General features: G+C 56.9%; 2 protein-coding genes across 7 annotated transcripts; both read right to left on the bottom strand.

The window, feature by feature from the left end:
- Positions 1-730: 730 nt before the first annotated feature.
- LOC119513321 (titin-cap) lies at positions 731-3,917 on the bottom strand. Its single transcript, XM_037808425.1, has 2 exons — positions 1,751-3,917; positions 731-1,492 (listed from the first exon to the last, which is right to left on the bottom strand). Exons 1-2 carry the CDS (start codon positions 1,858-1,860, stop codon positions 1,099-1,101), a joined length of 504 nt encoding a protein of 167 aa, XP_037664353.1. The 5' UTR covers positions 1,861-3,917; the 3' UTR covers positions 731-1,098.
- A 239-nt stretch (positions 3,918-4,156) lies between these two features.
- On the bottom strand, positions 4,157-25,795 carry STARD3 (StAR related lipid transfer domain containing 3). Of its 6 annotated transcripts, none has more exons than XM_037808418.1 (15): positions 25,657-25,795; positions 14,137-14,390; positions 9,988-10,065; positions 9,415-9,492; positions 9,251-9,304; positions 8,723-8,840; positions 8,419-8,517; positions 8,128-8,183; positions 7,645-7,737; positions 6,917-6,979; positions 6,657-6,752; positions 6,345-6,424; positions 6,116-6,220; positions 4,873-4,966; positions 4,157-4,413 (listed from the first exon to the last, which is right to left on the bottom strand). In XM_037808418.1, the coding sequence occupies exons 2-15, from the start codon at positions 14,356-14,358 to the stop codon at positions 4,309-4,311; spliced, it is 1,341 nt and encodes a 446-aa protein (XP_037664346.1). In that variant the 5' UTR covers positions 14,359-14,390; positions 25,657-25,795; the 3' UTR covers positions 4,157-4,308. The 6 variants fall into 6 exon arrangements, with proteins under 6 accessions (XP_037664346.1, XP_037664349.1, XP_037664347.1 ...); XM_037808421.1 differs by having other exon boundaries at positions 14,137-14,359; positions 25,657-25,771; XM_037808419.1 differs by lacking the exon at positions 25,657-25,795 and adding an exon at positions 17,241-17,470.
- Between the last annotated feature and the right edge of the window lie 252 nt (positions 25,796-26,047).

Genomic DNA, 26,047 nt, shown 5'->3' with positions numbered 1-26,047 from the left:
GGGACAGATTCAGCGGGGACATCTCCGTGGTCTTCCTAGAATGGGGGCCCTTTGGATCAGGCCAGCACCCCTTGGTCCAGACCTCTGTGGCCCTCGCCTCTCCTTGGCCCAAGGGGAAAGTGTCTCCTTGTCCAGCTAGGCAACCAGCCAGGTTGGGACATGAGTTAACAGCTGCAAAGGTCACAGACAGGAACCTGACCCCCTACCCTGCCCCCAAACCCCCCACCCTGAGCAAGGCCATGGAGGCCAGAGCCCAGCCAAGGATTCAGAACTGAGAGGTAAGTCAGCCTTGGGGTGATTGACCCCAACCACACCCCGAGGCACAGCCAAGGACAGTCCTGGTGCCAACCCCCTCCATATTCTTCCTGAGACATCATTTAAACCAACCCTGGCTGCCAGCTGGCCTGCTGGGCACTGCTGAGTGCCAGGGGGCTGAACACAGAGGCCAGCACTGGGCAGCAGTCAGGGTACGGGAAGGGGACTGGACAGGCGCCCTGTTTACAGCTCTGCCCCCTGACCAGGCATGGGTGTACCCACTAGCTTTGCCATATTTAGCTCAGATGCAGAGCCAGTTCCCAGAAGTGGGCATGGGGGGACACCAATGGGCTGGCCCCCACAACCAACCAGAAGGAAAGAGAGGAAACTCTGGAACATGACTGAGCATTTATTGCAGCACTAAAAGAGGGTGCTGGGGGCCCCGCCCGACCTCTGCCCTCTTCACATCCCCCTCCCACTGGTCTTCTCCGAGCCCCCTTCCCAGAGGATTCCCAATCCCCCTCACATACTTTGTCCTGCTCTGAAGCTGAAATCTGGACCAGAGTCGCTCTCCCAGGGACCGCTTGCCCTCACCAGAATCTTCTGTCCCTTCTGGGGCTGGGGGTACTCAGCAGTGCTAGCCCCCAGCTCTCCTCTCTCTTTGCTCCCCTCCCTTTGGGAGCTCAGGGGACCCAGGCATCCTGACCTCTGGCTCCTTCCTCCCCCAGCCCCCAACTCTGGACAAACTACAAAGCATCCATGGCCAGCAGCTCCCCTCCATGGTCCTAGCCAGGAAGGGCCCAGCCCGGGGCAGGCATCGGGGTGCCTGAGTCACAGGCCCGCTCAGCCTCTCTGTGCTTCCTGGGACATGGAGCGGGACAGGGAGCGACGAAGGGCACCGGGCTTGCTGACAGGCACCACGGGGGGCAGCTGCTTGGTGATCTCGGCCATGTCCTGGCGGTCCGCACACTGGCCACCGAGGGCCGTCTCCAGCGCCAGCAGCTCCTGCAGCTGGATTGGGGTGTCCTCGCGCTCCTCCTTGGCGGCACCCAGCTTGGTGGGGGTGAAGATAGGCAGCGGCAGCACTCGCTGGTAGGGCAGCAGATACTCCTGCAGCCCGCGGCCGAGGATGCCCATACGCATCACCAACCAGGGGGAATGCTGCACCAGCGCCTGGCACTGCCCCTGCTGGTGGTAGGTCTCACGCCGCAGGGCATCTTCCTCGTACAGGGAGCAACTAGGGGGAGGGCGAGGGCAGTGAGCTCCTGAGAGAGCTTGCCCCCCAGTCACTGGCTGGTTGGGGGGCTCCCTGGGGCTGCCAGGACTGGGGTGCAGAACGGGTGACTCTACCTCGCTCTCCCCCATGGGCACTATCCCTGCCCCCATTCCCAGGAATTTCTCTGGGGCTTTGTGCCCTGGCCTCACAAGGCTCGGGATGGTGTTTTGGAGCCTGCTCTGGAGAAGCAGAGGAGGGACCCCGAGTGGCCACACTCACCCCTCCTCAGGCCGCGTGGACAGTGTCAGATCCTTCCACTCGGCCCAGAAGGCCTCCCGGAGCTCACAGTTCTCCTCTGTTACCTGGCAGCTCAGCTCCGAAGTGGCCATGTTTGTCACCTTGTCTTGGGCTGCTTCTGCCCAGCCCTTTAAATAGCCCCCTCCTCCCCCTCCTCCGGGGGCTATTTTCAGCCCCTCTGGTGTCAGATGCTATAAGCAGAGCCAAGACTCACTGATGGGGGGAACTCTGGGCCCAGGGTGGGGGTGGAGGTACCTGGCCTCTGGCTGTCCCCAGGTCAGAGGTTAGTTTCTAAAGGGACCAAGACACTCCCATGAGGGCGGGGTCCTCAGAGCGACTCCCACAGGTGTGCCAACACTCCTCAGACACTGTCTTAGGCCAGGCACGTGCCCAGCCCCGTGCTGCCTGGGCACTGGCTCTCTGTCCCCCCTTCCCTCTTGCCCAGAGAGCACGGCAGTCTGTCTGTAAACAGAGCAGGAAACAGCAGGGACTGATGCCCCTTCAGGCCCTCCGCCACGGCTGTCAGGTCCTGTCCCCACTGCTCTCTCCTCTGCCAGGGCTCAAGGGCACATACCCTGACCAAGCCCCTCGACAAGAAGGGACAGGGCAGTGGTGTCCTTGGTGTCTGCTCCCAAAGGCCTAGCCACCCCCACCTCCCTGCCCAGTACCCCTCCCACCACAGCAGTCGGGGGACTGGAAGTTAATTCCACACCTGGGACCCTGGGGCACAAACCTTTGCCAGGTGTTTTCCCTCCCCATGGCCAGCAGCAGAGCAGCTGTCTCCTAAGCTGGGCCAGTTGGAGTGGAGGGGGAGGTGAGGGACATGGCCCCCCAGTTCTATCCCAATACCCCAGGTAGGATAGGGAAGCCAAGGCTTTGATGAGAGTCGGCCATAAACAGGCTGTGTGACCAGGGGTCAGCCCCTGCCCCTCTCTGGATCTCCCTTGCCCATCTTTCTGGTCACAAAGGCTGACCAGAAGAGTTCTGGCACCTGCCAACTCCTGCATGCTAGCCGGGGAGTGGGCCAGCTCTCACCCATGGGGAGCAGGGGGTGAGATGGCTCCCATGATGGCCCAGCACCCAAGCCCAGCAGCTCACAGCACAAGCAGCTGGTGTTACAGGGCATGGGGGGCAGGGACGCTGAGTGAGCAAAGCAAAGGGCACCAGAAGAGGCAGTGACAGTGACGGGGCCAAGGTGCCTGGCAACTGGCGGACCCTGTGGGGACAGCATGGGCCCTGCCTGGTACAGGACTGACCACTGCTGTTTGCTGAGGTACCTTGCCTGGTTCTTTAAACCTTCTCATTTCACAGCAACTCTGTGACATAACGAGTTCCATCTTACAGAGCAGGAAATGGAGGCTCAGAGAGGGAGATTGATTTTCCCAGGGTCACGTGCCCAGCAAGGACCAAGCTGGGATCCACCTGGCTCTAAGCAAGTTGGCTCTTTGGAAGCCTGCAGGCAGCCAGGGTGGGGAGGAGGGTGCCCCTGGCGGCTGGGGTCCCAGGTTTGTCGCTACTCCTGGGGTGGGGACGGTGGGGGTGTGAAGCCTGAAGGGCTGAGGCCCCCCTGGTTTCAGGACGCTGGGAAGAACCAAGCCTGCCTCAAGCCCTGTGGGGTCTCTGGACCTCATCCTCACCTGCCCTCACAGGAGGCTGAGACCCACCTGGGAGAAGGGAAGGTGACATTTCCCTGACAGCCACCTGCCAGGCTGGACCGTTCAGGACAGGGTGATGGGATTCTGGGAACTGGATCCCCGCTGGCCCTGCCGTCCTGTGGGTGTCTAGAGCGGGTGGGAGGGTGGGTGCCGTGTCTGGCCACGGGCTGCGGCTCACTCCTTCCCCATCCCCCACCAAAGTGCCACCCTCCTCCTCTCCTGCCCGGTTTCAAGAGGAGAGGCGGGAGGGGCTGCTTTTTTTTTTGAGTTCAGGTTTTTAATTGGCTCAAAGTACAACGGTCCCAAGGAGTCCCTGGGGTTTGAGGGGGGAACCTGGCAGAGATTCACTGCCAGCACCCATCGTCCCCCACCTGCCACCCACTCTCCAACGGAAAAGGTCTCAGACCCTTTAAACAATCCTGAAAAATCGTGATGAGTGAGCAGCCAATGGAGAGGCCCTTTTGCCCTAACACTGGTGGCTCCTCTGGCCTTAGTCCTGCCCAGGGCCCTGGCCCTCCCTGATCAAGTCCGAGGCTTGCATCACAGACCCTGCCCCTGGCCAGGTAGGGGACAGCGGATATCTTCCTCCAGGCAGCAGGAGCGCCATGTAAACAGCAGCAGGGCAGCCCCCATTTCCCCCGGTCAGCAGAGCACCCGAGTGCTCAACCCACACTACCTGCTCCTGGCTGCGGCTCCCCCCACAGCGGGCCTCGGTGGGGGGCAGGGGCCCAGGGCCAAGGCTCTGCCCTCGAGGCCCTGCCCCCTCCCCACTCCTGAGGCCGGGCCTGGGCGAGCAGCAGTGGGAAGGCCATCTGGCCCCTCCTCTGGCTCTGGAGGCTGCGGCGGCAGGACCCTGGCCCGCAGGGTGGCCGAGGGGACACATGGTTAGGCTCGGGCCCCCAGCTCCCCGACACGCTGCCGCAGGTGGAAGGCAAATTCAAACATGGTGGCTGCGAGGCTCTGGTGGATGAGGTACCGCGGCAGGCGGCCCTGGAGGAAGAGGGGAGAAGTCACAAGACGGCCTGTCCTCAGCAGGGTTCCCCCCTCAACAACGGGCACCAGCAGGGTGCTCTGGACCGACTGCAGGTGCAGCTCTGGAATGCAGCTTGGGCCACCCTCTCCGCCTCCCCTCTGGCAGGAAGAACACGCTGTGCCTGGCTCTTAGCACCAGCCACACAAACAGACCCGGGCGGGGCAGGGCAGGCAGCCAGCTGCCCTCCGTGGGGCCTCCGGAGTCAGAGGTGAGAAAGGGAAGGCAGGGGCCCCCCACAACATCGGGGCTAGAAGACCATCTAGACCCAGCCCCAAGTTTTGGAGTAAGAAAGGAGGCGGAGGGCAGGGCAGGGTCCCCCCCAAGGTCACAAGGTGACCAAGTCATTAGTCGAGTCCCCTCCACCCCACTGAAAGTGCCTAGTGGCCCCCCAGCACCCCTCACCCCTTCCCCACCACCTTGAGATCCGTATTGAGGATCCAGATGAAGGTGCAGACTCGGGGGTTACTGGCCGACTTGAGCACGATGAAGCCCCCAGGACCGTTCTCTCCCCTGAGGAGAGGGGCACTGTTGGGGGGACCTTGGAGCCAAGCATGGCCCCCGACCCCCCCCCCCCCCGGTTCTCATTTGGGGCCCGGCTTGGGTGGGGGTGGAAGCAGGAAGGGAGCTCCTGGGCTGGGAACCACTATCCCACCTGAGCAGGGTTCAGAGCAGGTATCCCCGAGGCCATAGGATAACCCCCTTCAGCCCACCCCCCACACAATGCTCGAAGCCTCCTCCCACAGCCCGCCAATGCTCGCACACCTCCACTGGCAGGGTGCCCCCCACCTTCCCAGCCCTCGTCCGGCCGTCCGGGGATTCACAGGCGGCTCTGGCTGTGGGTGAGCTGGCCTGGCACACTCAGTGAAGTGCCCGCAGGCTCCAGGAGAGGGAGCCTCCTCGGCAGGCATGGCCTGGGCACACGGTTCACCTCCTAATGTCATGTAATTCTCCCCCCTGCTCGACTGAGCTCGCTTAACCCCTCACAATGGATAAGGAAGCTGACACTCAGAGAGCAGACAAGGTTGCCCCGTCACCCAGCAAACCTGTGGTGGTGCCAAGACCAGAGTCCTAGTTTCAGATTCAAAGAAAAGTGCCCTTTGCTGGAATTCCAGGGAGGGGATGGGGAAGAATGGGATATATGCAGCAGGATAGCCTAAGATTAGACAGCAGGAAGAACTAGGAGGATGCCCAGAAGCAGGCAGCAAGGAAGACTGTAACTCCTCTTCTGTGGGGACTTCTGAGCTGCTCCAGGAAAGGCAAGGCAGCGGGGACAGGGTGAGAATGAAAGGGGGCCTCCAGATCGCTCCAGGCAAGAAAACAAAGCTCCAGAACCCAGAGCCTCCGCTCAGTTCGACCAGCCCAGCTCAAGCTCATGGCTCCCAGCTCCCTTCCCTGGATGGCGCCTACCCAGAGTCTACCTGGCCAGCTGCCCACCGCACACTTCCCTTCCAGCGCTTGGCCTGGTTCCAGCCATTATTCCCCCAGTCCCCAGCAGACAGGGCAGCAAGATTAGTAGGATTAGGGCCCCAGTGGCACAGGGAACAGGAACACGGACTCAGCGGGAGAAAGCGCTCAGCTGGACATGCTGTGTCCTGCCCTGTCCTCGCTGTGCCCTGGGGGAGGGGCCGGCTGGCACGACTCCGGGCGAGGCAGGCTCACCTGACATATTTGTGTGTTGGGGGCTTGGCGCAGTGGGTGGTGGCAATGCCCGATGACAAGTATCGGTCTCTGCGCCGCTCGATGCGTCGGGCGTTCACAAAATCCCTGGGGGAGGGTTAGATCAGGTGGCACCAAGCCCCAGCCCAAGACCTAGGCACGGGAGACTGAAAGGCAGGGGCAGGAGCCGGGTGAGGCCTGACTGGGAGGAGGGGGCCTCGTGGGCGCTCACCTGGGGGAGACCACCCCGCCCGCAGCTCCTGCAGACACATCGTAGGAGATGAGGGTGTTGTCTTCCACTCGCTGCAGGATCTGAGGGCCAGCAGGAGAGCTGTGAGGCAGAACCCCACCCCACCCCCCACCAGGAAAACCCCCAGGGACAGGGTCCCAGCACCCCAGGAAGCCCCCCAGGCCAGCTGCCTCTCTCCCAGGTCCCTCTGCTTGAAGCTTCTCCTCTGGGCTGGGTGCTCTACCCTCCCACCCTACCCAGGAGGCACGATGGCCGTCACCCCATTTTACATCTGGGCCCCAGGGCTCGGCTCACCTGGCAGGCAGTCACCGTCTTGTTCCACAGCACCATCCTCTCAGGCTGCAGGATCACCTCCTGGTAAACCAGCTCCGCCGGGCAGGGCAGGAAGGTCTGGGGCAGGGTGGGCAGAGGGCTGGGTGGTACAGACGCACCCCGGGGCACACCAGCTCGTCCCTCTCGGGAGGGGGAGAAACCTGTGCGGACTCCCTGGCCCCTGCCTGGATTCCCAAGCAGGAAGCTCCAGACTGCAGAGGACACCTGCTCCCCTCACTCACCTTCAGGATGAATGTTTTGCCGTGAAAGGGAACCTCGATGGTGTACACAGTGTCCCCGTATTCCTGGGGAAGGGACAGAAAGGTGGCAGGGAGGTGGGGGCAGGGCTGGGGGACTGGCTGGGGGAGCAGAAATGGGTGACAGGCACTGCAGGTTTCCACAGCTCGCGGTGGGAAACGCCAGGAATTCAGGGATATTTGAGCAGCTGTTTAAAAATGGTGGTTCTGACAAATGTACGGCAATGAGGAGAGAAAGGCTTTTGACATCAAGTTAAAAGATGGACGCACAGCAACTCTTCAACCATGAAGACCTGTGTCTCCACGCCGACAGGGGCTGCCAGGGGAACCGGCCAGTGAAAAGGACGGTCGGCTGGAGAGAGGAATAGGGGATGTTCCCCCCCTGTTCTAAGCTCTGTGCAATCTCTTTAGAAGATGTTGTTTTGAACACAAAACAAAACACCAGACCCAGGGCAGAGGCCTGGCTTCCCCTTCAAAGCCTGGAGCCGAGGGAGCAGGGCAGCAGGGAGCTGAGGACTCCCTAGGGGAGCAGGGCAGGGACAGTGGAAACGGTGAATCCAGTCCAACCTCCTGCCCAGTGGCCAGCTCCAGGGCCCAGTCCCGGTTGGCCCCAACCCATGCAAGCCCCGGGCTTATTTCTCAGGTCTCAGAAAAGGGAGAGAAAACTCTGAACACATATAGGAGGGGGGTGGAGCGGGAAACAGGCTTCTTACGTTATTCTTCTCGAACTTCCAGTTCTCCTCCTGGGCCAAGATCTGGTCCACCACCGCCATGGCCTCCTTCCCCTGGCGGATGTACTCCCGCTCCTGGCCAGGGGCAGGGGTAGGAAGGGGTGAGCCTGGGCCTGCATCCCGCCTCGTTCGTGCTCTGCTCTTTTTCTATATGCTCCACACACCTCCCAGAGGAGCCTGATCCAGGTGGGTAGGGGGGTCGGGGCTGGTCACCCTGGGCCCTGTGGGGCTCTGAAGACAGAGCTGTGGCCTGGGTGCTCCCCATCCGTGGCCCCGGGTGTGAGGCAGACCAGTGGGCCTGACCACGGTGGAGCAGGCCCTCAGCTGAATGGCACTGACTGGTGTTCAGACTGCCTAAGGCCTGTCCTCTGCTGGGAAACCCCTGCCCACCCTGGCTGGGCCCAGCTCTGGCCCTTCTCTGGGGTGCCCTCCCCAAGGAGAGGATGGAGGTAGGCAGCCAAATACCTGGGCAGAGAAGCTTTTCTTCCCAGCAACTTCTTCGTCTGATTCATTGTCAGACCCTGTAGAAAACAAGCACAGAGGACAAAGGGAAGGGGTGGGGAGAGAGTGTGGGGAGGTGGTGGGGTTCAGATGCGTGAGCATAAGGACGTGGGAGGGGATAAAAGCGTGTGTGGGAGAGGGTTGCTGGCTTTCCCCAGGGAGCCTGATAGAAGGAATAGAAAGAACAGACCCAGCCTGCCCCACTCCTCATGAAGCCCCTCCCTGAAGGCAGTTTCCCCACCCACCAGCCCTCACCTGCAAAGGATTCTGGGGGCGAATAGAACTGGCCCTCAGACAGAGGGCCCGAGAAGAGTAGGGGTCCACGAGTGACAGCAGCCTGGGCAGCAAGATACCCTGGGGGAGCAGAGAAGGTGGCCATGGCCCCAGACAAGGCCAGCTATGGCTTCGCAGCCCGGGCCACCTCCACCCAGCTCACCCTGAGGCCCTTGGAGGCTACTCAGAGCTGGCACGATGGCTCTGAACTGACTCTCAGGCCTTCAGTGCTCCTCTCATGGGGTGGGAGGACCTGCCCAGCACCCTCCCGACCCCCAGCACTCACATCGTTCCTCCTCAGCCTCCTGGGGTAGGACTTTGAAGTCAAGGAACCAGGTTTCCAACCAGGCAAGGACAAAGGACACGATGGGGAGCAGGTAGCCAAACGCCCCTTTGCTGAGCAGCTGTGGAGGGAGGGAGCTGAGCTCTATGGCAGGGGGTCACCCCAAACTCAGAGCCCCCTCCTGGGACCACCAATTCTGGCCAGCCAAATTGGCACACACCCCATTCCTGGTACAAAACTGCTTAGGGGCCCTCTGTGGCACATGCCTCTGAGATAGATCAATTAATTCTGCAGCAGGATAAACTGAGGTTAGATTGGAGGAAGAACTTTCTGATTCTTAGGGTTGCAGGGGGGCAACTGGGGAAAGCCAGTGAAGATGATTCCTTGAAAATACTGAAGGACAGGATTTCCCCCCTCACCCCAGTCCTCATAACAGGAACAGACACCCAAATTCCAAGAAATGGTCCCTTCTTAGAAACCCATCCCTCAGGCCAGATGCCCATCAGACAAGCTGGATCCAGAGCCACTGACCTCAGAGAGGATGACCTTGACAATGAGGAAGGCACTAGATACCAGCGTGGTGACCTGCCCATGGGAGGGAGGGAAAGCGGAGGCTGGGGAGTGAATCCTTCTCCATCCCATCCCCACACCAGCCCCACTAGGGCCCAAGGGCTACCGGGAAAATGCCATCTTACCGCAATCACCCACCAGTGCCGGAGCCTCAGCACAGCGTAGCCCAGGAGCAGCCCAGAGAAGCGGAAGAAGGCCAGGACCTGGTGGGGGACAGGTGCCCAGCCATCACTTGCAAGCCAACACCCTCCTGCCCCCCACTGTTGAAGGGTGACCTCCCCCACCTCCTGGCACCTTCTGTACACCTGGGGAAGGATCAAAGGCTTCCCCAATCCCAGAGGCTTCACCACACACGGGGCCTCCCTGTGAACCCACTCCCAAACCACCTCCTCCAGGAAGCCTCCCCAGTTAACATCTCCAGTCCTGTTCCCAGGTCCCCTCCAACTGGGTGCACATTTCAGGAGAGAATGGCTGAGTCAGTGCTGCTTCTTCGGGGACAATTTGGATGTGACCTTCATGGACAAGGGGTCTTATTTTCCCTCTCCCACATGGAACTCTCTAAAGGTGGGGCCTCATTTAGGAACCTTTTGAAGATTGAGGGCTCCTTGAGGATGGGAGCCAAGAAGAAAATTCAACTGAAGAGAGAGCATCATTTCCCTGCTCCCTCCCCACTCCCAGGGCCCCCCAAGGCCACTCACAAAGATGTCAAAGAAGGAAGTTTTAAAGTTATAGTGGATGATCTCCTGCTCCAGGCTCTTCCAGATGCCTTTGTTGGTCTGGGAGAAGGAGAGAAGAGCTCTGAGGATAGAATCAGGTCCCCAGGGCTGTCCCACACCTCCCAGGTCAGGGATAGGGCAGGGCACTAGGGAGAGGGTTGAACGTGGAGGGGAGGCTGCAGAGGCTAACCCACCACCCAAAGGGCCCTGAGCCCCTGAAGCACCGAGGGAACTCAGCTGGAGGCCCTCTGAGGATCTGGGCAGCCCAGACTAGCAGGGCTGGGTTCAAGCACCAACTCTCACGGGCACCCTGCCCAGGAGTGAGGCTAGGAAGGCCTCAGGGCGCTGGAGGGGAGGCGACAGGCCAAGCTCCTACAAGCCCTGTGCCAGGAGGCAGGGCTGGAAGACATGGTGCTGAGAGCTGGCCACTCGGGTAATTTCATCTCTCCCCCACCACTGCAGTGCTCCCAGGCAACAATCCATCTGGGATGATGGGGGCCAGGGGTGGGCAGCAGTGTCAGACAGAGCCCCAGGTGGCAAATCAATTGATTAGGTTTGTGCTTAATGGGCAAAATCCATCACACAGCCAGAGACATGGCATGGACAGTCCTTGCCCTGTCCCTGCCCCAGCCACCCACACATTTTCATGGGGACGCCGGAGACCCTGGCCTGGACTCCAATGTCCAGGGGTCTGGGTAGCAAGGGGGCCCTGAATGGATACTGAGAACCAGACTACAGCCTGACTCCTCAGGAGAAATGGGGGTACCTAGGCTTCTGCAGGTGGGGAGCGAGCACCTGGGGGAGGGAGGGGACCCTGGGAGATGGAGCCCAGGAAGACCCTTCACAATCACCTAGAAAGCAGGCTTCCAATCTCTGGCAGATCATCTGAATTCAGGGGGTGCTCATTAAAAATACAGACACCCAGGTTCCCTGAATCTCAGAGTGGGCTGAGCATCTGGGTCCTTTACGAAGCCCCCCAGGAGACTCAGGCTCAGAGAGGGAACCAGCAGCCTGGACAGCCCCCCCACCCCAACAATGAATCTATCTGCACACCCACCATGTGCCTCTGCCTTGAGACCACCCTGAACCCCATGAAGTCTGACACCTCCCACCCTCCACCTGCTGGTGAGGCCTTCGAGGTCTGACACCCAACTCCACCCCACCCCAGCTTGGCTCTCCACTTACTCCCCAGACTATTTCCTCCTGGGCTCCAAAACTAGTGGTCACTGGCCCTCGGAGCTCTTTTCTCTCTACAGAGAATTCTCCCTTGGCCTGGCCACCCCAGGGCTGACTGGCTTAGGATTCTGGAGCTGCATTTTATTTAGTCCCTGCTTTGCCAGACACTGCACTGGTCCCATAACCCTGCTGGGGTCCTATCCACAGGGCCTAAATAATGTTGGAGACCTAAAAATAGAAATGCTCCCAAAATACAAAAATCAAACTGCAAAACTGTAAATTATTACATTGTAATTAAATGTCTACCAAGTGAAACATTATGCTAGCTCTACTGATTGTTAAATTCAGCATTCTGAAAGTTTTCAATACATCTGAAAACAATTTGTAGATTAGATTTTCTCACTTCACAAGAGTTCTCAAGTATGTGTGATGTCTGCTGAGCAATCACAGCTAATACAACCAAATAATTTCAAATGTGAAATTATCAAAGTCTTTTTGGCTCTTTTCTGGTACGAAAACACATTTTGCATGTAGGATGTAGGTAAATTGTACTGTTTACTTTGAAGTTGATTGGACAAGCCCTTCAACAGGAGGAAGGTGTAAGACCCAAGCTCTTTAACAGCCCTGAGCTTAGCTGGCCTCAGATTTCTCATGGGTAAGACGGTTCCTCCACAGATATGGCCCAATGAAGCTCCTGGCCTAATCTCCAGGGCACCAGGGACCGTCCCCCTGGAGCCTGCCTTTCCCTCCAGTTTGTCTTATCCTCCGTGCTCCCGAACCAGTCCCCTCCCCAAACTCCTCATTTCCATCAACAAAGTCATTGCTTTCCTGTCATCCAAGCCTGAGACCTGGAGGAAGGGCACTCACCATCCAAACCTCTGACGGTCAGCCCACCCTGCAGAAGGAAAACCAGGGTGGTGCAGAGAGGCTGGGCCCCTTGCTGAGGTTGATGTGGGGAGGAGCTGAGGCTGGACCAGCCGGGACGCTGGGCTCACATGCTCCTGCTCTGTGGTCAGGTCCTGCTCTGCCCTGTCGGTGCCCAGAGTTCAGGCCCCACCACCAGCTGATGGTGCTCCCCGAGGGTGGGCCAAGCACTGCCGGGCGCAGGGGGCTTCAGACCCTGCACTGTGAGGCAGCTCTGCGTCCAGGCTGCTAGGTGGCATCTCACCAAACCTGGATAGGCCAGACTGGGGGATACTGGAAGAGAGTCCAAAATGGGGAGGGAGCCCCTGCGAACTGGGGGTTTTGACTATTTTGCTCCCCGCTGTACCCTTTGCTTTTAGCACAGTGCCTGACACAGCAGGGGGTCAAAAATGTTTACAGAATGAATGAATGAATGAACGAATGAATGAATTGGAGCCAGAACGCAATGTAGTTTTCGTACCAGATGGCTGCTGAAAGCAGACTAGATGGAAGGGAATCCGGGAGCTGCCCCGATGTCTGAGGAGGGTGGGGCCGAGAAGGTGGTCTCCCCAATGTGTGGATATGTTGGAGCACTCACTTAAGCGTTTAGAGAGGAAAGGGCTGCCGAAAAGGCCCTTAGGAAGGGTTAGACTCCCACTCTCTCAAGCCCCAAGGATGCAACCTCACTTTGTTAATGACTCTCAGACTTTGAAATCTAATGGAGTTTGTCTTGTAGGTTTTAGGAACTGTTTTGGTCCTGTGAACCCTGTTTTCCTTTCAGTTCCTCCTTATGGCAATGGGAGTATTTATCCTATGAATGTCCTTCCTTTGTATAATGGAAGCACATAACTTATTCTAAGTTCACAGATCCACAGCTAAAGGAAAATTATGCCTTAGGACCGACCACACCTATAATTGATTTTGATGGAATTCTGTACTTAACTAGTGTTACTGAAATGATTTAAGTTTCTGTGATATTGTGGGATGAATGTATTTTGTATATGGAAAGATAATGTCATTTTGGGGTCCAGGGGTTGGAATGTGCCAGTTTGAATGTATTATGTCCCCCAAAAAGCCATTATTTTTGATGTAATCTTGTGTGGGCAGACTATCAGTGTTGATTAGATTGTAATTCTTTGAGTGTTTCTTTGGAATGTGCCCCACTCAGCTGTGGGTAATGACTGTGATTGGATAATTTCCATGGAGGTGTTGCTCCGTCCATCCAGGGTGGGCCTTGATCAGTGGAGCCATATAAATGAGCTGACCAGCAGAGGGAACTCAGTGCAGTTGCAAGTGATGTTTTGAAAAGGAGCTACAGCCAAGAGGGACACTTTGAAGAAAGCACAGGAGCTACAGATGAGAGACAGTTTGAAGATGACCTTGGAAAGCAGACTCTTGCTCCAGAGAAGCTGAGAGAGGACAAATATCCCAAGTGCAACTAAGAGTGACATTTTTGAGGAACTGCAGCCTAGAGAGGAACGTCCTGGGAGAAAGCCATTTTGAAACCAGAACTTTGGAGCAGATGCCAGCCACGTGCCTTGCCAGCTAACGGAGGTTTTCCGGACACCACTGGCCATCCTCCAGTGAAGGTACCCAATTGCTGATGTGTTACCTTGGGCACTTTATGACCTTAAGACTGTAACTGTGTAACCAAATAAACCCGCTTTTATTAAAGCCAATCCATCTCTGGTGTTTTGCATTCCAGCAGCATTAGCAAACTAGAACAGGCAGGAAAAGAAGACTGCCACAGCTCCACCAGAGTTCTCTCTTCCCCTCCCAGGAGTCTCCACTAGGGGCAGTATGGCCCAGAGGTCTTCGGTGTGAACTCTGGATCCAGACGACCTGGTTCAAACCCTGCCTCCTTCACATCCATGTTGGGGGACCTTGGCCAAGGGAATCAACCCCTCCCAGCCATTCTTACCTTCCCATTCTTCATCTCACCAGGTAATCGGCCCATGGGAGAGGCTGCCCTACCATGTGGCAGATGGACTGAGGCCCTAGTGACCGCCCACCAACAAACTTGCACCCCAGCCTCGGCCCCACCCGGCTCACGTTTAGCTCAATGATCCAGAGCAGGGAGACGAAGAGCAGGTCAAAGGTGACAAAGAGACAGAAGGTGCGGCGCACATCCGAGATGGCCCGGCGCTTCTCTGGAGGTGGCAGGAGAAAGTGTGGCGAGAAGCTCTGGTTGTGGGACAGCGATGAGCCCAGGGAGGCCACTGCCGGCAGGCTGCGCTCCAAGTCGCCGGCCAGCTCCCCGGGCAGTTTGCTCATCCTGGTGGGCGGTGGGCAGGTCAGCGGCACGGCTGGGGCGGGGCGAAGCAGAGTGGCCGCGTGAGGCCATTACCCTCCTTCCATCCCTTCCCACTCAGCCGCTAACCCCACATGTGCTCCCCAACACATCCGGCCCCTGCCCTGCCCCAACCCCACTCAACTGGGCACTCTCTGTCCAAATTCCCTCTGCCCATCTGACTTCCCAGGCTGGAGGAGTTTGAGCACCCCTCCCTCTCTCTGTCGTCCTTCCTTGCCCTCCCCCCTCCCCAAAGCCCAGCAGCCTTTGGAGGGCTCTGGGGTCCCTCTGCTGGGCACCTACCCACTTCCCGGATGCCTGGGGCACAGCCTGCTCCTGCCAAGCCCGGCCCTAGGGCTCAGCCTCCGGGTCCTGTCAATAGCCTCTGGTCTGCCCCCACCCCCAGGAGGAGAGGGCCCCAAGCTCTGTCCTTTGTTTTCCTAGCACAAAGCCACATTCGCTCCCAGCAGCCCTACCCTCCCACCCCCTAATCCACGGCAACTGGGAGGGACTTCCTAGAGCAGTGTCTCTGTGTGTTCCCAGCTGGGACAGGGGTGGGGGGTAGGGGATGGCAGATACGGAGGGAGGACATCTTGGTCCCTCTTCTCTAGATCCCACCTCCCCCCACTGCCCTAGGCCCAGCCACCATCTTCTCCCACGTGGACAGCTGCAGTTCCCTCCCAGCAGATAGCCCTCCCTAACTTCAATAACTTCTCCCCTCAACAGCAGAGAAGGCTTTGAAAAACATAAAACAGTAATGGGCGGTGGTGGTGGCAGCACGACATTGCAAATGTAATTAACACCACTGAATTGTACGCGGGAAAGCGGTTAAAAATGTTATGTTGTATATATGTTACCACAACAGAAATTAAAAACAAACAAAACCCCATAGATCAGATCCTGCTATTCCCCATTTACAACCGTCCAAAGGTCCCCACCATTCTTGGGGCAACAGGCACCTTTCACCCAAGCTCCGCGAGGCCAGGCCTCGCAGGGGTTGGCCTCTGCCTGTCTCACTCTGTTTGGGGCCCTGGCCTGCCGGGCCCACTCTCTCCAGGCCTCTGAATTGGCAGCTCAAAAGCTCTCTCCTCAGACAGGCTCCCACCCTGCTACCCCCAGTCACATGGTGTTCTCCTAGGCTGCTTCATTTTCCTCAGTAAAACGGTCACTAACTGAAACGATCTTATTTGTCTGATTGTTTAACTCTCACTAGTTCTCACTACTCTGCAAACTCCATGTGGGAAGGGGCTTGATCTGACTTGGTCACTGCTGTCTCCTAAGCGCCCAAGCACAATGCCTGGCAACACAGGAGGTGCTTAATACTGGATGGCTGAAGAAATAAATGACCAGCCGGCCTCTTGGCTCTCAGCTCCACACTGAGACCCCAAAGAGAATGACAACCAGCCACTGCCCAAAACAGCCCATGCTTTCCTGCCATCAAAACACTGGTCTGTGGTCCTGTTTCAGGCCTGCACCGGGCAGGGGCGGGGCCTCCTGATCTTCGGATAAGATGACCAAGGCCCAAGGAGGGAGACTGGACTTGGCTCATCTCTTGACTTCCCGTACAACCATGGGGCAGAGATTCCCATCAACGCTCAAGACCAGAGGGGCTCTGGAGCGCTCCTCCCCTGCCCCGTGCCCCTCAGGCCTGAGGTCTCTGCTCCACCAATTTGCTGGGCAAGAGGCCCAAGAGACCCTGTCCCATGCTCCTCTAGGTCTAGTCATGGGGAGAACTAGGCCCCCAAAGGAAAAGGGGTGTGGGAAGGAGAGGCTCAGCATAGAGCCCAGAGGAACTGACTCAGGTGTGAGAACCCAGCAGCCCCTGGGGCCCAAGCCTCTGGGCTCCATGGAAAAAGAGTCTTCCCAAGGCCAGAGGAAAAGTTTCAGTAATGGGTGGTGGTGACGGGAGCACAACATCGGGAACGTAACTCATGCCACTAAACTGTGTACTTAAAATGGCTAAAATGGATTATAATGAGCAAATTCCTGGAGTTAAAATCTAGAGAATAGGGCTACAGGAGAGAGAATGAGGGTAGAGGATGGGGAGCTAATGCTTAATTTGTGCGGGATTTTTAATAATGTTGACTGTAAATGTCTGGAAATGGATAGAGGCAATGGTAGCACATTACTGTGAGTGTGATTATCAGCACTGAATTATGGGTGTGATTGTGGTTGAAAGGGGAAGCTGAGGGTCGTGCGTGTCATAAGAAGGAGAGCAAGGATGAAACACAGGGCTGTGTAACACTGACCCTGTTGTGGATGATGACTGTGGTTAATTGTACAAATATAAGAATGTTACTCCATGAACTAGAACAAATGTACATCACTATTATAAGGTGTTAATAACAGGACAATATATGGGAAAAAATACACCTCATGCAAACTATGGACTATAGTTAACAGTAATATTGTAACATACTGTCATCAAGTGTAACAAAGATACCATACCAATGCTAAGTGTCAATAATAGGGGGTATAAGGAGTATGGGATTTTTCTTTTTGGAGCAACGAGAATGTTCTCAAATTGACTGTGATGATGAATGCACATCTCTGTGATTATACCCAGAGCCACTGATTGTACACTCTGGATGGATTGTATGGTCTGTGAATAAAACTTTTTTTTTAAATGGTTAAAATGGAAAATTGTGTGTTATATGGATGTTACCACTATTAAAAAGGAAAAAAAAATTGCAATCCTCAACTGCACATCATTTAAAAAAAGAAAGTTTCCCCCTGAGTCTTCTCACACCCCAGCATCTGGGCAGGTTTGGGGGCTGGCAAAGGGGAGCCCTAAGATGTGTGTCGCTGAGCCTGGGAAGGCAAGACCTCTCCCCTGCTATGCCCACCACCTTCCTGGGCCCCTCACCCTACTAGGTCCAAAACAAGCCCCCAGTTTGTGCACGGCAGGAGGTTCTGAGGAAGCCAGCTCGCCCATCCCTCTGCTCTGTGCAGGCCCCAGGGAAGAGGCGCAGACTCTGTTCTTCGCTGGGGCTGGGGGAGACAGAGACCGCAGCCCGAGGCCATCCACCAGTACCACACTCTTTGTGTCTCCAGGACAAGCTCTTCTGGCAGGCACTGGGGAAGTTGGGCCCAGCTCTGGAAGGAGACAGTGGGAAGCAGGGATGTTACAGGCCCTCGGCAGCCGGACTCCCCGGCATCCGTCAGCTGGACCCAGTGCCAGACAGCACACTCGGCACATCCCTCACTGTGACAGGCTGCAGCTCCGGGGCGGGTGAAATTTCCTTGTCTCAAGAGGCCCCTTTGTCTCCTGCCAAACCTGTCTCCCCTCCTCTCTGTCTCCATTTCTCTCCTCTACCCTGTCTCTCTCGCTAACTTTCCGCTGGTCTCTTCTTGATCAGTCTCTTCTTCCAGCCTCTTCCATGCCCACTGCTTTTGTTTCCCTAGCTAGGTCCCTCTTCCCCCCATCTCTCCCCCATGGACGCCACCCACCCCACACACACACATCCAGCCCCCCCAGGTCTCTCTCCCCTTCTCTTCTCCAGCCCCCTCTGCCCCATCTCTCGCCTGCTCTTCCCTGTTTCACTGCTGGGTACCACGGCTTCCCGACTTCTGCCCTGCCCCTGTGTCTGTCTGTCTTCCCCCTCCCGTCCTCCCTACCAGGTGACAGGACTTGGGGGCAGCAGCCTGGGTGTGAGACACACTCAGAGTGGCAACGGCGCTGCCACTCGCACACCCAGACATCCCTGTGAAGCGAGAGACACAGTTGGGGCTGTGAGCGAGGTGTCGGGGGAGTCTGCAGAGCTGCAGACACGGGGATGTGGGGTGTGGGGAGCCAAGCGTTGGGGGCTCTGAGCAGGGCGGGGGCAGCCGGCCCACAGTCACAGATAGGGGGCCCTACAGCCCCCAACTAAAGGGGCCGCGTCCCACCACGTGACAGCTTGTGTGGTGGAAAGGGCACCTGCCAGGGAGACTGGGGTCCCGCATCCCAGCCTTGGGGCAACTGCTAATTCCCAGTAATTCGGGGCGAGTCACTTCCCACCAAGCCTCGGCTTCTTTATCTGGGGAAGGAGCAGCGGTTTTTAAACCTTTTTTTTTCCAAGCAAGAGAAACTTCTTAAAAAATAAAGCCTTACTTGGTAGAACAGATAAGCATGAAACTGCTGTGGGTGAAGGTAGCCCAGGGGGCCCTACAGTCACCCGAGGCACCTCCCTGGGGCGTAGTTCGGAAACCACTCACAGGACTTCAAGCTGCCGGCAAGTCCCAGAGGTGAAAACCCGGCTTGGCCAGAACTACCCCAGCAGTCCTCAAAGCACTTGGTCTCCATCTAACTCCAGGCCCCAGGCCCCAGAGTGGGTGGGCCGGCAGGTGGGGGGTCCAAAGTCGTGGGTAGAAGAGCCAGCACCGGCCTCCTTCCCACTGGGCCCACCTCCCGTGGAGGGGCAGGGGCAGGAACGAACTGGGAGGGTGGAGACAGCAGTGCTGCCATCCAGCCCCCTGAAAGCAGCACCCCGCCAAGCCCCCCGCCTGCTGTCACCGGCTCCTCCCAAGCGCCTTCAAAGGTGTCAGGAGTGGAACTGGCGCGTGCGGCGCAAAGGAGTCGGCCTGGGATGGCTGCAGACTTGACAGCTGATGTGTGTTGCGGAAGCTGAGCTGCCAAGGCTTTGGGAAAGTGGGAGGGAGGGAGGGGATGGGAGGTTTCACCACCCTAAGTTAGAGGGGATTGTGGAGGTGAGAGGGTAGAGCAAATCGGATGTCTGGGCACAGTGGGTTAGAGACCTCTCCCGAGGCAAAGGGGAGGGGTGGACACAGCTCTCATCCCCTCCCCAGGAAACACTAGTTCCAGTCCCCATTGCAATAGGGGCCTTCAGGTGGGGCCTGGGACTCAGGACAAGTAACAGGAGATGGCCGACATCACGGGAAGATCTCAGATCTCAGATCCCCCCTTACTAGCTGTATGATCTTGAACAAAGCATAACCATTCCGAGACCCCATTTCCTCAGTTGCATTTTAAAAATCAACAGTAATTCCTACCACACGGAGCTGGTGCTTATGTAAGTGTACAGGAAGGAGTTCAGCAGGGGCTCATCAGTGGTAGCTGAAGACAGAACAAGTAGCTGGCAAGGCCTTTCAGGATAGAGGGAAATTAAATGTGTGGGGTGGGTGGGGGAGTGGCGGTGCACAGTTAGAAAAGAGTTAGAACCATCCAGAAAGACCTGAGTTCAAATGTGAACTCTACAATTCACCTGCTGTGACACAAGCTGCCTAACCCTGTAGTCTCAGTTCCCTCATCTATAAAAAGGGCCAAGTTATTCCAGCTCCAGACCAAGGTGAATCCCCAGGGTTGGGGTGAGGGCAGGAAGTGGGGGCTGTCCCTCTCCCTGCACAGGCTCTTGGAGGCATGCTAGGACTGCTCTCTGATATCCCCCATTCCCACGTGTGCCCAGAGCCTAGCATCCGCCGCCCTTCCATGCAGATGGAGGAGGGGTCCAGCATGATGGCTAGGGCTCCCCCCCACGCTCTCTGCCTCTTTCCTGATTTCCAAGCTCCTGGGTGGCAGGGGCACAGACAGACCAGAAGCTCCAACACCCAGGCTGACTGCAGCTGTGGGCTGGCATCCCTGGCCAAGGCAGTCTGCGATTTGAACAATGCCACTTGCTCACTGCGCAAGGCTCAGCTGACGCTATCGGTAAGTTGGGGGCCGTACCTTCCTGGACCCTGGGCTGCCTGGAGCATCACAGGAGATGACAATGCGTGCAGAGGGCCTGGTGAAGAACAAGCACTCAACACACTCACTATCACTGGGGGTCTTTCCACCTCGCTCACCCTTTCCCACCCCCAACCTTGTAGAGGTCCCAGCAAGCAACCCTGTGCTCTGTGACCCAGGGCTGCAGGCACAAGCCTCATCTATATCTAAAAACGATCCACATGTCTGGGCAGAGCAGACTCTTCTAATCCTCTTCTGAGGGTGGGGGGAGGAGCAGACAACAGGCTCTGGCAGAGTGTCAAGGAACCCCGAAGAGCTTGGCGGCCATCCTGCCAGGGTCATTGGAAAGCCCAGTGTCCTCCCTTCCACATCCAAACCATCAGCAAGCCCTGTGGCTCCTCCTTCAAAATGCAGCCAGCATCTGCCTGCTGCTCACCACCTTCACCCTCTCTGAGCCGTCAGCATCTCTCACCTGCAACAGCTTCCTGGCTGCCTCCTCGCCCTCACCCACTGGGAAATCCTGTGAAAAGTCAGAGCACAGCTCCCAATACCCAAACCTTCCAATGCCTTCCATCTCACCCAGAGTAAAGGCCAAAGTCCCCATCCTATCCTTCAAGTGCCTTCTGCCCCTTGCCTCTCCCCTGGAGTCTTCTGTTCCAACTGCACAGGTCCCCTCAATGTTCCTGGGATGCATCAAGCAGGGCCCTTGCACCTGCTGTTCTTTCTGCTTTATCCCTCTTCACAGCAGGTAGTACCTCCGACATATTATACACTTACTGCTCTGTGTGTTCACTGCCAGTCTCCTCCCACTGGAACTCCCTAAGAGCAGGGACTCCCTTGCTTTGCTCACTGCCACGTGCCCAGTACCCAGAACGGTCCCAGGCTCATGGTAAACATTCAGGAAATGTGTGGATCGACTGTCTGCACTCTTCCCCACAGCGGCTTGTGTGCAGGCACACACGTTACACAGGCACAAGGGAACACCTGCACTCATGCCCAGCCCTGTCCAGACGCTGCTGCTGGTGCCTGGCCCTGCCCAGAGAGCCCAGGCACCCCTCGCAGCAGGCAAGAGGAACTCATACTCCAGCATTCTCAGGCAGCGGCCTCTCCTCCCGAGGTCTGTCTTGCAGGGGACAGATGCAGGTGAGTCAGGTTTCTCTGACAGCAAGGGTCCTGGAGGAGAAAGGACTCTCCCAGGCACGATCCCAGCACCCCTCTCTTGCTCAGGGCATTGGTGACACCCCCTCCTCCCCTCTCTCTACTCCAGTCCGGGTGGCCCCTGATTGCTCTGAGGACATGCCATGGCCAGTCTCCCTTCTGTGCCTCCACTCCCTGTTTCTTCATTCTATAATGATCTCCTCCCACTGGAAGAGAACTCTTACTCTCTCTTCAAATGTCACCATCTGGGCCAAGCTTTCTTCCCTTATCCTCCAGGGATTCCCCCAGCCCCAGGTCCCCGGACCCTGGGCCATCACTTCCCTATTCACCCAACTAGACCTGGGCCTCAAAGCCATCTCTCCACGAGCCCTTGGGTCCACAGTGCCCGTCCAGAAGTGAGCAGGTCTGTGCATCTGAAATGCCTACCCTGGAACAGGGGAGAAGGGGGTAGGTCTGGGGCTTAGACATCAGACCTGGAGCTAAAAGCTCAAGGCCTTCTTTCATTAAGTTGTGTGCTCTTCACCAAATCACTGACTCCCTCTGAGCCTCAGGCTCCTCATTTGAAGAGTGGAGCAGTCCAGTGCCCACTTCACAGAGCTGCTGAAAGGATTAGTGATAACCACACCAAGTGCCTGTTCTCAATTTATGGTAGCTACGACTGCTATTCCCCTCCCCGGGCACAGTGTTGATGGCAGGGCCCCGGGCTGGACCAGGCATGGCCAGCACCCGGCTTTGCCCAAATTGAGGTTCCCATTTGTATTGCCAGAGGGAAAGAAGGGCTCTGGCCTCAGGGAGCCCACCCAGGATGGGACACTGCAGGTCCTCCTATAACTCAGGGCTCAGCAGCCCCCACACAACCCCCCCCCCCCACCAGAGGGTCTGGGAAGTTCCCTGTAGAAGTGGGAGTTTAAGGAGAGGAGGGTGCATCAGCAGTGACAGGTAAGACCTCCAGGCCAAACTCCAGCCCCGTTTCCCCTTTCCTTCTGGGGAAGTGGAAGAGGAAAGGCCAAAACAGAAAACAGATTCATCACTGCACCCTCCCCTTCCCCACCAGGGAGGTTGTGAAGGTACAGTTTACCAGAAAACTCTGACAAAGGAGGATCTTACTCAACCCTCCTTCCCTCTCCGTTTAAATGTTGGGTACACCCCCCAGCTCTGTGACTCCTCAACCCCTGGCCTACTTAGGGGCTGGTGAGTCAGGTCCCACCCCTTAATGCTACTGGGTAAAATATTGGGTAAAACTTGGGGCTGATGAGGTCAAGGGCCCAAGATCAGCCATCTTCCTGGAAAGACCTCAGTCCCGTCAGCCCCCCACAGGAAGGCCCCCACGGGGGAGCAGGTGGCTCTGCACACACTCCTCCCAGCACCTGTCAGGCCCCAAGGCAGAGGACGTCCTGAGGGACACATGGCTGGTGAGGTGGGACGTCCTCCTCTTCCCTCATCCCACTGATATGGCAGGTGCCCCCTTCTACCCCAGGTCTCACAGTACTTCAGACCCATGCCCCTGTGCCCATGCCAGGGTGGGACCCCAAGGCAGCTTTGGGGAGAGAGCTGTGGACCTGGAGTCAGGAGATAGTTGTTTAAATCCCTACCGAGTGACCCTGACCTTACCCCGAGTCTCAGCTTCCTCATCTGTACAATGGAGCCAACCATCTCTACCCCTCCATGCAGCAAGTGTATACTGGCAGATATGCGAGATGTTTGGTCATGCCTGCACTGCCCTCCCCAAACAAGTCTAGGTGTCTGAGTGCTCAGTTTAATGTAAAACCCATTTACCGAGAGCCCACAGGGCACCAGATAACTGTGCTGGTCCCTGAAGACACTTCTGGTCCACCAGAGGCTCCTGGTCCAGTGAGGGAGGCTGACAGATGAATAATGCTTGGTGCCTCGCTGTGGTCAGTGCTTTCAGGCAGGGGTGAACAAAGGATGGGGGCTCCCAAAGAAGGGAGCATATGACCTGGGCTGGAGTGGGTGAGGTCAGAAAGCCATAGAGAGGAGGAGCCATCTGACCCAGACCCTAAAGAATCTGCATCCATGAGCTGGAGGCAGGGAGAGCAGGCATTCCAGGCAGGCAAACAACACGAACAAAGGCCCAGCCTCTGGTAGGAAGCATAGGCCCAGTCCAAAGGCATGCACGCTGACCCTTCCCCCAGGGCCCTGGCCCCACCACCGGCCCCACCAGGCCTCCAGGCCTTCCAGGGTCAGGGCCCCACTGGCTCCTAGCCCAGGGCGACAACTTCTCATGGCCAAGCCTCAGTAGAGGAGCTGCCTCTACTCCATCTCTGCTTCCTCCTCACTCTACTACCATCCCCCGGAGTCCTGCTCAGAGGACTCAGCTCTCCATCCTCGAGCCCACTCTGGCCTCTACCTCCCTCTCACTTTAAGGCTCCTCACAAACGCTGGCTCCTCTGGGTAGCCGCCCTGGCCTTTCTCCCCCTTAAGTTCCCAGAGCTCCATGTACATTTCTCTAGAACTAACCCTACCCATGGAATATTTCCCTGTTTCCAGATTCATTTTCCTGACATCAGGGCTGGGTTTTTTTCACCGTTGAATCCTCACTTGATAAATTCCAACCCTGCCCTCAATGACCTTCACCCCAGCATTTTATTTATTGACAGATCCGGGATTTTAAGGCTCTGGGATACAATGAGAAGCAAGTCACATCAACTATCCTCAAGCGGCTTATGAAATTAAAAAAAAAGTAATCATCAGTGAGCTATATTTTTCTTACATAAACAATAAAAGTACATTTAGTTAAAGAGCACCCATGTGCCTGGCCCTGTCTTAAGCCTTCACATACATGATTTCATTTAATCCTCACAGCAGCCCTACAAGGTAGGTATATTACTCTCCCATTTCAAAAATAAGGCTATGAGGCACTGACTTCACTAAGGTCACAAAACAATATCAGAACCCAGCAGTCTGATTCGGAAGCCTGTATTCCCAACCACTATGCTATTATGGACAGAGCACTGGGGAAAGGGGGAGGGGTGATATTTATCTTTGCGGGTGGGAGTGGGGGCAAGCCAGAAGGGATGCTGCTTGAGCAGAGCACTGCGGGACAAGGAGAAGGTAGCCCAGAAGATAAGAGAAGGGGGTTTTCAGGCAGAGGGGCTGGCTGTGCAGAGGCATGAAGACATGAACTAGCAAGGGGTGGGCAAGGCACATCTGCAGCTCACAGTTACTGGACTTTACAGCGCATATAGGGGGGTGGTTGGGAAGGGGCTAGATCACAGAGAGCTGTGTAAATCGCCTAGGGATTCAGCCTTTCCCCATAGGCAATGGGAAACCATCAAAGGGTTTTAAGAAGGGAGGGACACTATGAGACTTGTGTTTTAAAAAGTTCAAAGAATTGCAGTTTGGAGACTGGGTCGGAGGCAGCCATGACTAGAAGGTGCTGGGAAGCTACTGCAGTCTCCTGGTGAGAGCCGCACAGACAAGGGTGGTGACAAAAGAGATGGAGGAGCAGGACCAGGTTTGAAAGATGTTCAGGAGATTCAGCTGGACTGAAGGACAAGAGGGATGGTAAAATAATTCCCAGGTTTCTGGATGGGATGGCAGAAGAACGAGTCATCGCTGGGAGGATGGGACATGACCAATTCAGGTTCTGACACAGTGAGTTTGAGATGCTTTCCTCTGATGAAAGGAAGTGGAGCTGTCCAACAAACAGCTGGACGTCCAAGTCCAGGGCTCCAGGGAGGGGCTGCGCTAAAGATGTAAATCCGGGCGTTTTGGGTATTTAGATTGTGCAAATCTTAAACCATGGGAGTAGATGAGACATCCAGATTCAGTTACAGAGTGAGGGGTTGAGCAGAAGAGAAGGTGAAAGTATTGTCAGAGCCGTAGGAAGAAAACCAGGAGATGCTGACGCCAAAGGAAGAAAAAAAAAAAAAAAAAAAAATGGGGGGAGGCATGTGTCAATTAGGAATGAAAGACGCTGGTGTTACGCACATCTAAGAACTTAAGAAAGACATTTTAAAGAGCCCTTTAAATATTAACTAGGAAGTCATTCACGGACCTTTCCAAAGGAAGTTGAGGGGACTTCGGATGAAAGTGAACGCAGATCTACCAGAAAGTGTATTTTCCCTCCTCATTCTCATATTCTGACCCCTCCCCATAGCCAACCTCTGCCTCTAACACCCAGATCCCGTGCCCTCGCCTGTCTCATCACGGTCAAGTGGGAGTTTTCAGGATGCCATCCCGGACGCCAGCCCCGGGCCCTCCCGGGTGCGGCGCCTCGGGTGGGCGGGATCGGAGGGTCAGCGTGGGAGCCCCCCCCCCAACACCGCGCGGGGCGGAGCGAGGCCGAGCAGAGAAAGGGGGCGGAACCCGGGGCGCGGGGGGTGTGAGAAGGGTCGGACTGAGCCAAGAACGGACACCGGGCAGGAAGGCGGGATCCGCCGGCAAGGGATAGACCCCGTGCCACCACCCTGGCCCCAGTGACCTCTCCAGGACCCACCTGCTCCATGTCAGCCAGCGCCGCGGATCCTCCTGCCCCTAACCGCAGTCTGGCTCCGCGGCCCCGGCAGCGCCTCAAAGCGGAAGCGTCGCCACTTCCGCCGCTGAGTCCACCGGGAAGAGCGAACCCGGCTTGCGTAAGACCGAGGTCCCGCCCCTTCGCTTCAGGCTCCGCCCCCAAGACCTAGAGCCCCTCAAAGAAGGGCGGTAAGGGGGGTCTACTGCTGAAGTTAGACCGTAACAGGGCCTTCCTAAGGGTAGGAAAGAATTGAAAAGAAACCCATAGGTGCCTTCGTTATTGGGCCACACAGGCCTGGCACTACGAAAAAAGGAACTTTCTGTAGGGGTGGAAGAGGGGAACGGTCTCTTGGAGGAAGCCGCAATAGCTCGTA

Source organism: Choloepus didactylus, chromosome 18, assembly GCF_015220235.1.
Source record: "Choloepus didactylus isolate mChoDid1 chromosome 18, mChoDid1.pri, whole genome shotgun sequence".
Taxonomy (NCBI): Eukaryota; Metazoa; Chordata; class Mammalia; order Pilosa; family Megalonychidae; genus Choloepus; species Choloepus didactylus.
Note: the sequence above shows the minus strand (reverse complement) of the source record. Positions and strands in the feature narration are given on the sequence as shown.

Bases quoted from the DNA above. Each gene is read 5' to 3' on its own strand.
- LOC119513321 (XM_037808425.1), bottom strand. From the start codon at position 1,860: ATGGCCACTTCGGAGCTGAGCTGCCAGGTAACAGAGGAGAACTGTGAG. The intron at 1,493-1,750 runs GTGAGTGTGGCC...CCCTCCCCCTAG, and splicing joins TCCACGCGGCCTGAGGAGGG to TTGCTCCCTGTACGAGGAAG.
- STARD3 (XM_037808418.1), bottom strand. From the start codon at position 14,358: ATGAGCAAACTGCCCGGGGAGCTGGCCGGCGACTTGGAGCGCAGCCTG. The intron at 9,493-9,987 runs GTGAGTGGCCTT...GTCCCCCACCAG, and splicing joins CTTCCTTCTTTGACATCTTT to GTCCTGGCCTTCTTCCGCTT. The intron at 6,425-6,656 runs GTGAGCCGAGCC...GCTGGCCCTCAG, and splicing joins AGACGGTGACTGCCTGCCAG to ATCCTGCAGCGAGTGGAAGA.